At 44.6% G+C, this 10473-nt stretch overlaps 1 protein-coding gene and 1 long non-coding RNA gene across 3 annotated transcripts; one reads left to right on the top strand and one right to left on the bottom strand.

Moving 5' to 3' along the window:
• The first annotated feature begins 455 nt into the window (after nt 1-455).
• On the top strand, nt 456-1304 carry LOC119295088. Its single transcript, XM_037573415.1, has 3 exons — nt 456-719; nt 828-1029; nt 1197-1304. The coding sequence occupies exons 1-3, from the start codon at nt 646-648 to the stop codon at nt 1221-1223; spliced, it is 303 nt and encodes a 100-aa protein (XP_037429312.1). The 5' UTR covers nt 456-645; the 3' UTR covers nt 1224-1304.
• LOC119295089 lies at nt 998-2234 on the bottom strand. 2 transcript variants are annotated; one of them, XR_005143717.1, is made up of 3 exons: nt 1948-2234; nt 1602-1832; nt 998-1498 (listed from the first exon to the last, which is right to left on the bottom strand). It is a non-coding gene; the product is annotated as an uncharacterized LOC119295089 (long non-coding RNA). The 2 variants fall into 2 exon arrangements; XR_005143716.1 differs by having other exon boundaries at nt 1108-1832.
• Between the last annotated feature and the right edge of the window lie 8239 nt (nt 2235-10473).

Raw genomic sequence — 10473 nt, 5'->3', positions numbered from 1 at the left:
GACTAGTGGGCCCCACATGTAAGCCATGGGACTCACTTTCAACAGATGACTTGCTATATATATGTCTCTTTGACTAGTGGGCCCCACATGTAAGCACAAAGGCAAAAATCAACGTCAAAAATTGGAACCACCGTGGCTAGCAAAGGCCTGCCAAAGCCACTCCGCCATGTACCGTTTTCATGACCTATTACAATAACTTGATTAATGTGGTGTGTAGGAATACGTTCATGGAGAACGGCGACGGTGCTCACGAGCGCGCTTGCTCATGGTATATGGGCCAATCGAACACGGCCTAATGGAACGACGCATTCAATGCCACTTGTGGGCCAAGACACGGATACGTACAGCGAGATGGTAGAATACGGTAACGTCGGAGGTACAGATAACGACTCCGTGACGGCATAGTACTACATGTTCCGTTCGAACAGGACGCTCATAACGGTACGTACCGTTAATACGGGGTTCGCTTAACGGCAACTAAACGGTGGTGTGTTTGACCGAGATGCACGCGTCGCACCTCGCATTACTCCTCCACCAATCGCACCGCTCTGGCGCCACGATATCTGGGTGAACAGAAAAAACATTTATCGACTGGATCACGCCTTGCTCTTCTCCCCCGCTTGACCGTCCTCACCCTCCGCCACAATGGAAACCATAGGAATGGCGACGGAGGATGCCGCATCCGGCGGCCTCGAGTTCTTGGCAGATCCCGTTGACAGGTACCTATGTTATTTTACGATTTACAATTGTTCCTACAGTCCGATTTTGATCTCATGAGCACAATCGTCTGAGATCTGACTGCACTGCTGCCGCCTGTCCTGCTGAAGGTTTCCGTTGCGGGATCTCGGCAGCGGCGAGGCTGTGCTTGATGCCGCAACCACCCAAACACTCGTGTGCGCAGCCGCGCAGTCGAGCGTCGACGGTACAGCTAGATGGGGACGCCAGCTGCGAAGGGGTCAGCTTGTCAGCACCAAGCTCGGAGCAGTCGGCCGGCAAAGACGAAAGCCAAGCCTCTGGCTGGGCAAAATGGTATTGATATTGGGACTTATTATGGAAAGCAATATTCACATCATTTTGAAAAAAAGAACTGCGCATGTATCACGCTGCTGGCGGAAAAAACCGAATTACGCTTGCAATTTCAAAAGTTCACAAAACAGGGTGGTAGCATACTGATGCTCCATGTGTGGGTGTTGCAGAGTACGTATTGGCCGAGCCCCTCTTGAGCGTCCTCCATGCGCGGACAGAATAAGCGCACTTGAAAAAACGTTGAGATGCTACGCAGAGAAGAAGAGAATTGTAGTTCCTGCTGTCGGCGACAGCTTTGGTTCTCTCGGAGAAGCATATGACTACTACAATCTGTATTCCTGGGAAATTGGTTTCGGACAGAGCCTTGAGAATCATGCAAGGTCCCAACCACCACATTTGGTCCATCTCCTAGAAAAAGAAGAAATCACCGCACCTTTTAGAGTCTAATCACATTTTCTTCTGGACCATCCATCTACAATATTCAGCAAATCAGTTGGTCCATATATTTCATATTTAAGCAGTATAAAATTTAGTTCAAGAATTGTTGTCTGACAAGTGTTGAATGTATCTGGTACCTCCTATCTACCACATATATGGCATTTACAAGCAGCAAAAAACAGCTCTCCGCTTGCCGACGAGCCAAACTGAGATCCCCCCGGCGCCACGTTCTGGTGCCCCTCCGCCCCGACCGGCGCCTGCGCACCTTGACCAACTTGCGCCGCCTGGATCTGCGCCTGTGGATTTGATGCGAGGTGCTCGGCGTACGCTTCTTGCCACCTGTAGAAATCACATCCCCCTGCTGATGGCTGCGGAAGATCAACAACGGAAAGATGCAACGACGGTGAGATGACAAACAAATCAAATCACAAAAAAGGATCCCGAACCGAAAACTCTCCCATAAACACAGAAACCCCCCCTCACATTGTGGTAGCGGCACTTGTAGAAGCGCTCGCCCACATGCTGCCCGCGGCGAGCTACCGTACGTGACTACCTTCTTGCCGCAGTCCGGGCAACCCACGATTGGCAGCACCGGCGGAATGTCTCCTAGGTTCTGGCTCGCCATCATCGACGACTAACTCTCCCTCTGTCCGGATTTGTGGATCTGGTGAACAGTACGCTAGATTTCCTTCCCTCCTGCGTCGAAATGGGGATCGGATGAGAATGAGATTAATATCGACCGAGCACCCTCTCTGGCCACCCGCATTTAATGTGTTAGGTGGGCCGACGCTTCACCATAAAAAAACAGATGCCACCGTTTTCTCTTGACGCTTGCACCTACGGCCCACGTCAACACAGTACCCCGACGGCCATCCGTCTGTCCTGTTTATCCGTCCGTCCTACCCTAACGATCGTCACGCACACGTCCCACGCGTACACATTAACTATCCCATCTGTACGCGCCGACTACGACTCCCAGTCCAAATCCCATCGCAAATCAACGCTCGCCGATACCGTGAGCAGGCGCGGACGAGCACGCCAGTGAATTTCCGTACGTTCATGGCTTTTAAATGGGTTGTAGTCAGTGCAGCCCATTTTGCACATGTTATATTTTTTTAGAAATAGGTAAAGAATTTGTAAACTAATATCACAGTAAATGGTTGTGGCACGAATGGAAGGAGCCGAGCAAACTTTGGGTGGGTTTGGGTAACCCATGTACTGTTGAAGACCATGATTTCTTCTATGCATCCACCAAGATAGTCATGGGCAATGGTGCAAAAAAACCTTTTTGGAACTCCCCTTGGCTTCTTGGCCGCAAGCCCAAGGACATTGCTCCTCTGATCTTTAAAGCCTCAAGGAGGAAAACTTGGAAGGTGCGCGGCGCCCTCAGGGCGAATGCTTGGATGCTTCAGATCAAGAGGGACACCGTCATCACCGGCGACCACGTACGGGAGTTCTTCACCCTTTGGATGCTCACGCATGACTTTCACATAGATGACGACGTCGAGGACGACATAGTGTGGAAGCACTCCATGGACGGGATCTACTCAGTGTCCACTGCTTACAAGGCGCAGTTCCTAGGTCTGACGCTATCCCATATGGACTTCATGGTGTGGAAAGCCTGGCCCCCCCAAAAATTAAGTTTTTCGCATGGCTTGCCTTGCAAGGGCGGATTTGGACTGCTGACCGCTTGGAGCGTCGTGGCTGGGCAAACTGTGGCCTTTGCCCCCTTTGCAAGAGAGAACAAGAGACGACTGTTCACCTCTTTGTTCGGTGCCGCTACTCTACATGGCTTTGGAACATGGTCATCCAAAAATTTGGGCTAGCGCACATGGACACCACCACTTGGCATCTCCACGCATCCCTCTTCGAATGGTGGGACAAGAGGACCGACATGACGAACCCCCACAGGCGAGCTATGGCCTCCCTCACTATGCTTGTCTCGTGGACAATTTGGAATGAGAGAAACGCTAGAGTATTTCGCCACAAAAGTGCGCCGCCTACAAGCCTTCTCCAACTTGTAACCGATGAGGCAAAGCTTTGGGTATCCGCCGACGCTAAGAATTTAGGGAACATTGTAATAAGCGAGTAATTGCCAGGCCGTGATGTGTGTTGGGTCAGGTCTTGTAACACTCCAAAACACTCTATCCTTCTCATTTAATAGATGAGGCAAATCTTTTGCCTCCGTTTCGAAAATATTACAGTAAATAAATTTCAAGTATTAACATGTTAGAAATATTATATGTACAAATAAAATAACTATTTTAAAAGATGTTCATGTAAGTTTAAAAAATATTCACTTATCTACATGCGGATTATATTGAAAACATTTAGTTAATATTCTCTCTGTTCTCCAATGTAAGACCTTTTAGTTTTTTCTTCATTCCTATGTATTTAGACACAATTTATGATGTACTAGGACATAGACCCGTGCGTTGCAATGGGAGAAAACAAAATATCAAACACCCTTCCCCATCCCTTCCCCTACAAGATCTTTATCTATGACTTTCTTTCATAAGTGAAAATAGAAAGTGAGAGAAAATATTATTCTAAATTGTATATGTTAAATAAAATTTTATGTCAAATTTAGCTGCCAGGAAATGATTTCTTATGGATAGTAGTTTTCTTTCAAAATTATTTAGTGGCATATTAAATTTGTTTCTGTAGTGGAGCGAAATGTCTGATTTATCACAACCTCGACATGTGGCAACAACCACGTAGATATTTTTAGCTTACAACAACGGATTTTTGGCGTATCTGATATTCAGTAAAAGACAACGTATTTATCAAACAGTGGGGTATTAGTTTTGACTTTGTTAGTTTACAAGCTTTACGATATACATAGACAATGTATGAGTATATATGTTTTGGTTATGTATGTATATATGCATACACATGAAAGATTTATTTTTTTCCTCTATGCACACCTACACTCTTGACTTGTTCGGCTAGGTCCGTGTGAAAGTAATCATCGTGCAAAAATTGAGTCCACCATGTAGGCTTTCATGTGACATGTACATGCAAAGTTTTCTTTTTAAGATCTACATGCAGAGTTGGGTTTAAGATTGACATGTATGAGTTTGAATTTAACTTATTCAATTCGTGTGAAATTTTTCTTCTTATCTCTCCATAATCACAATTATAATGTGTTTATTGCATTTTTGCATTTGCATTTCATCATGCCATTAAATATTTCACACCAAATTAAATCTATGAACATTTCATAAAATAATTTGAGCCTTATTATATTTTATTTAATTACTTTTCCGATTTCCATTCCAACCTTGTCCGAAAACCCTTGCCTTTTCTACTTCAAGTTTGCTCCCAAAAATTTGTCCATTTTTTATCACTTTCTCAAGCTCCACCAAAAACACTCCTAAAGCCTAGACCTAATTCAAACACATATGACATAAATTCAAATGAGTTTGAATTTAACTTATCCAATTTGCTGAAACTTGTTCTGTGGGGCTAAGTATAGATCATTTTCATATTTGTACATGCGCCCTAGCCTCCATCATTGTCTTTTTTAATGTAATCATTGTCTCTTTTCCTTTTTTTAGGGTCATTGTCTCTTTTCCTAATTCCTGTAAATGGTAAAAGAGAGAAAATGGGAAAGAGAGAGACAATCAGCTGGGCCAAGCATCCCACTAAGGCCCAGCCGACACCTAAACCTACCCCGGATCCTCACTCCTCTCCACTCCCTCGATCCCATCATCCCTACCCCCGGCACCACCACACAGAGGAGCGGGAGCCCCGGGCGCCGTGCCTCCTGTTCCTCCTGTTCCTTCTGTCTCCTGTTCCTCCCACCGGCGACCAGTAGGGCCATGGCCGGCGCTGCCCTTTGCCGTTCGACCCGCCTCCCTCCTCTGGCCATCTCCGCCGCCGCCTCCCTCTAAACCAACCCCCGATCCCCACTCCTATGTTTCATCCTGCCGGCGACCGGCACCATGGCCGTCGTCGCCCTTTATTATTCGACCCCGCCTACCTCCTCCGTCCATGTCCTCCCCCGCCGACCTCTGAACCTACCCCCGATCCCCACTCCTCTATTTCATCCTGCCAGCGAATAGCGCCATGGCCATCGCCGCCCTTTGCCATTCGACCTGCCTATTTCCTCCACCATGTCTGCCGCCACCCTATAAATCTACCCCCGATTCCCACTCCTCTGTCATCCCGACGGCGAGCAGCCGCGCCCTTTGTCATCCGCGCCAGACTTGCCTGGCTCCTCGGGCAATCTCGGGCCCTCCTAACACGCTCCACCTCTTCCCGACGCATGGAGCACATGCACTCACCCTGCCTCGCTCCGTCCTTCTATTCTCGTTGTCAAATTCTCTTTCGTTCCCGTTCAGTGTTTGTTGAATCGGGAGGCTAGTTGTTGATATTAAGACAATTTGCGTACATATATAAATTGGTATGATTCTGTGCAAGCAATCAAGGTGGAATTATTGTGAATACATATAAAACCCGGGTGAGTTAGACGAACATTGGCGGCACGCAGAGGCCCAATGAGACGATGGCCCAGGCGGGAAGTTTACGTTATAATTTAGCGAGATTTGAAATATAGATAGATTAGTAGATATAGAAAATAAATATAGACGTGTTGAAGAAAAAAACTAAAAGCGTAAATTCACGGGAAGAAGCGTATTATGATGGTGAATCCACGGAGTCAATCCGTGCCTTATTATTAGGGAAAGATGTTCACTCATTTTAGTATATACAGTATGTACTTAATATTTTGAAATAGCTAAAAAGTCTTCTATTAAGGAAGGGAGGGAGTACAAAACTATTAATTATTTAGTAAATGTATAATTATTATACCTCATGGCTTATATTTGAATTGTACAAAATTATGGATACAAACTTTTTTGTTAATATTCACTTGTGATAACTTTCACTCGTGTCATATATTTTTAATTTCTATATAACTTAGAAAAATTCTTTAAAGACAAATTTATGAAATATAAAAATGTGTATATAGTTATACAAATCTTTGTGGAATTAAAATAATAATTATTAAGTGTAATTTGGAAATTTTTTGTATTATTATATATTATACAAACATTTTTATAATCAGAAATACTATTTTATTTATAAGATATTTTTCTAAAATGAGGCGCCAATACTTTTAAAAGTACTTGAAAATTTTGCTAAATAAGTTATTTTTGTATGAATAATATTTATAACACACCAATGTTTAAACATTATTTTTATTACTATCATCATAATTTATGTACTTTTTACAAAAACTATAAAGATAATAAAAAGCTAACAAGTGCAACATGGCCCGCACAGACAGCAACCCATTTCAACCACGTGAGCATGTTCGTTTATAATATAAATCGTTATAATCTTGGACGCGTCTAGTGGGTGGCCGGTTGCCTACTAGTGCGATCGAGCGGCCGGTCAAAAAAGGTAAGCCCTGTCCCCGCGGTACAGAAAAGGAAGGGGATAGGCTGCCATCAAACCCGATCGAGCGGCCAGTCCCAATAGGCCCGCACCTCACGCTCCCAGCGCCTCCCACGCCCACTCGTCCCCACGCCCCAACATACGTACGCAGCGCCCCCTTGCCCCACGTACCTACCCAGCGCCTCCCACGCCCCACGCTGCCTTCTTCTTCTCCACAAAAGAAGAGGATCCAAGGCCTTCCTTCCTCCTCCCACACAACCGTCATGGGAGCCCCAAAGTAGAAGAAGAAGCTGCTTCAAAAAAGAAAGAAGATCTAAGGGCAGGGTGGTCAGAGCCATACTAGTCAACAACATCAAATAGGTAATCCCCCTCTACCCCTCTTCACCCCCCTCTTCTACTGCATATGTAGGCATATATAAACCCCCTTCTCCATGGATCTAGCACAAATCCATGGAGAACCTGCTTCAAAAAGAGGTAGATCTGACACATCACACCATCCTCCCCTCATGAGTTGAGACCAACTTTACTGAATATGTTTTACAACATGCATGCCAACCAAGTTTCCGACGCCTGGATGTGTTAAACAAGCCAACTAAAACAAGTTCTCCGGCCAATTAAAACATAATTAAAGCCAACTCAACAAGCATTGTAGCAAAAACTAAACATGCATTTTACCAACTTGTAGTTATTGACTATCCAAAAGATATGTGCAATGAAAAATGCATAAATGTGCAACTGAATATGCATCCCAGCCAACTGAACCTGTATTCTGGCAACTCAGCATGCATGCTAGTCAAACTAAAACATGCATTGTACCCCACATGTACTGGATGTTTGTGAGTGAACACTTTAGAAAACCTGAAGTATATGTGCAATGAAAACATGTTTTCTGGCCAACTAAACATGCATGTTAGCCAAACTGAAAAAATTATCCTGGCCAATTGAAACATCTATTCTAGCCAACTGAACACATTGACTGTCCAATTGAACATGTATGTTGGCCAAATTGAAAAATGTATCCTGGCCAACTGAGACATCTATTCTAGCCAACTGAACACATTGACTGTCCAACTGAACATGCATGCTGGCCAACTGAAAAAAATGCATCCTGGCAACTGAGACATCTATGCTAGCCAAATCAGAAATCTGTAGTACAACAGCAAAAACACAAGAACTTTTGTCCATATCTAATGAAGCCACAAACCATATTAAAAAAGTCACACATATAATCTTGTCCCATACATATATTCAAGTCCCACACTTATTGAAAAGCTATAGTGTAAAAATATGTTCAATATACTAGAAGTAAAAACAGAAACGGCGATGAAAACATATAACTATAATCTGTCATCCAATTCTTCTTTCTTCTTTCACATGGATTTTCCATCTCAAATGTAGCATCAAATTATGTCCAAATTATGTGCAGAAAAATCTAAATCAACTCATTGCCAAACAAAAAACCCGCGGACCATTGCAACAAACAGAGGAAAAAAGTCAGAAAACACTGTAGTAAAAAGAAGTCATGTTCTTGCCAGCTATTTACTGCAAACTGTGCAACTAACATAACAACTCTGTGCAAACAAAAAAAATGCATAACTGTTATAATAAAGATTCTGCTGTAGTCTTGTAACTTCTGCAACTAAGATTGTCATAATGGTGTGCAACTGCCTATTTACTAAGTTTTTAGGTTGTTTGAAACACACTTTTGTGTTTAACAACTGATGACATCACTTTCTTCTTTTTTTATGTGTAAGGAGTGTGTGGCAACATCAAAAAAAAGGAAAAAATGCTTGATCTCAATGAGTTGCCTCCTGATCTAATTGAGCTTTCTCATGATATGGATCAGCAGCAACCCAACATACCACAAGGAAATTGGACAGAAAATGGGCGATCTGTTTACTACACGCAGACAAGTCGTGGTCCTAACCCTATGGGACATGACAATGCGTAGGACAGTCATCAACCCGTGGTGCCCCTGTAGTGGTGTCCTTGCAGTCAGAGAGCCATACTCTCATGACACAGGAACCGCGACAAATGTTCCTGGTCCAACCAGGACCGAACTAGGAGCTGGGGCTGTTGATGGTGTTGTGCAAGGAGAAGAAGGAGAGGATGAGGCTGGTTCTAAACCTATGGAACCCTATGTTGGCATGAGGTTTGACAGCCTTCAAATTGCTAAGGATCACTACAACAGCTACGCCCTATGGATGGTGTCGGGGATATACCCCGCGGTATGACTCGACCGGAGATATGACCCTGCTGGGACTTGATGTTTCATTGGTGACCCGACAAATTATAAGCCGGCAGACAGTTAAGCATTGTAAGCCGGCGAACAGTTAAACATGCTAAGCCGGTGGACAGTTAAACAGGTTAAGCCGACAAACAGTTAAACAGGTTAAGCCGGCAGACAATTAAACAAGTTAAGCCGACAGAAAGTCAAACAGGTTAAGTCGGCAGACGGTTAAGCCGGCAGACAGTTAAACAAGTTAAGCCGGCAGATAGTTAAATAGGTTAAGTCGGCAGACAGTTAAGCCAGACAGTTAAGCCAGACGGTTAAGCCAGACAGTTAAGCCACACAGTTAAGCTAGATTGTAAGTCAAATTATAAGCCGGATTGTAAGCCGGCTTACGTTAAGAAGCCCAAGACATTAAGAAGCCCATGGTGAGAAGCCCATGGTAAGACGTCAAGATAGGTTAAGTCCTAATCCGAGTTTGACTCTACATGTAACCCTCACCTTCAACTTATATAAGGAGGGGTGGGGCACCCCAAGAGAGGGGAGGAAAATAATCGTTAAGGCTAGACACAACTAGAGGAGAGCCGGAGATTCGACGCCTCCCTCATGAGCATAATGAGACCTAGCCACAAACATCATGTAGGGCTATTACCGGATGATGTTTCCCGGGGCCGGAAGTTGTCTAAATCCTCGTCTTGTGTGTTGATACGCTTCGCGTCTCTCGTCCCGATCAACCCCTCTCAAGCTATCACATAGATGCGTTGGCCTCACGACTAAGTCCTCACACTAGGACATCTGCCGTGACTATTCCACGACAGTTGGCGCCCACCGTGGGGCTCGCACATGGTGGTAACGAGTTCTTGGAGGGATCTCTTCCAGGGATCGAGGAGTTCACAATTCTCCGGATGAAAAAGAGTTGTTGCGAAAGGATTTACATCATCGGCGAGTTTGTTGGTCAGATCAATTCCGAACTAATCTAGTCACTTGCCGGTGAATTTACTTTTCTATCAAAACCAGTGTTGGTCTCGTCTAAAGATCAAACTTGGAAGGATTTTTGTGGATAATCTCGCACACCACCATGAAACGGATTCAATCTGCATCTACACATGTGTCCTCACACAATGCATCAAGTCAGGCCAGTCGACGCTGATTTCTACTCCGGCGCGTCGACGAGGTGATCTGCCAAAACGCTATGCACCTGCAGTCAGTACTACTCCCAAGACCGTGCCCGGCCTCTACGCTGCTCACCTCACCGCACGCAGTCAAACGCAAAGTTGTAAGATCAACCACGATCCGGACATGGATTGGTCAAACATCGACCACAACCCAAAAGCAAAACGATGTTGTTGCCAATATGATTGCATAGTAGTACTAGT

This window comes from Triticum dicoccoides, chromosome 4B (genome assembly GCF_002162155.2).
Source record: "Triticum dicoccoides isolate Atlit2015 ecotype Zavitan chromosome 4B, WEW_v2.0, whole genome shotgun sequence".
Lineage (NCBI taxonomy): Eukaryota > Viridiplantae > Streptophyta > Magnoliopsida > Poales > Poaceae > Triticum > Triticum dicoccoides.
Note: the sequence above shows the minus strand (reverse complement) of the source record. Positions and strands in the feature narration are given on the sequence as shown.

What these genes read in the sequence shown, in the direction of transcription:
- LOC119295088 (XM_037573415.1), top strand. Translation starts at nt 646, where the DNA reads ATGGAAACCATAGGAATGGCGACGGAGGATGCCGCATCCGGCGGCCTC. An exon ending in TTGGCAGATCCCGTTGACAG is followed by an intron (nt 720 to 827) that starts GTACCTATGTTA and finishes GTCCTGCTGAAG; the next exon opens with GTTTCCGTTGCGGGATCTCG. An exon ending in GCCTCTGGCTGGGCAAAATG is followed by an intron (nt 1,030 to 1,196) that starts GTATTGATATTG and finishes TGGGTGTTGCAG; the next exon opens with AGTACGTATTGGCCGAGCCC.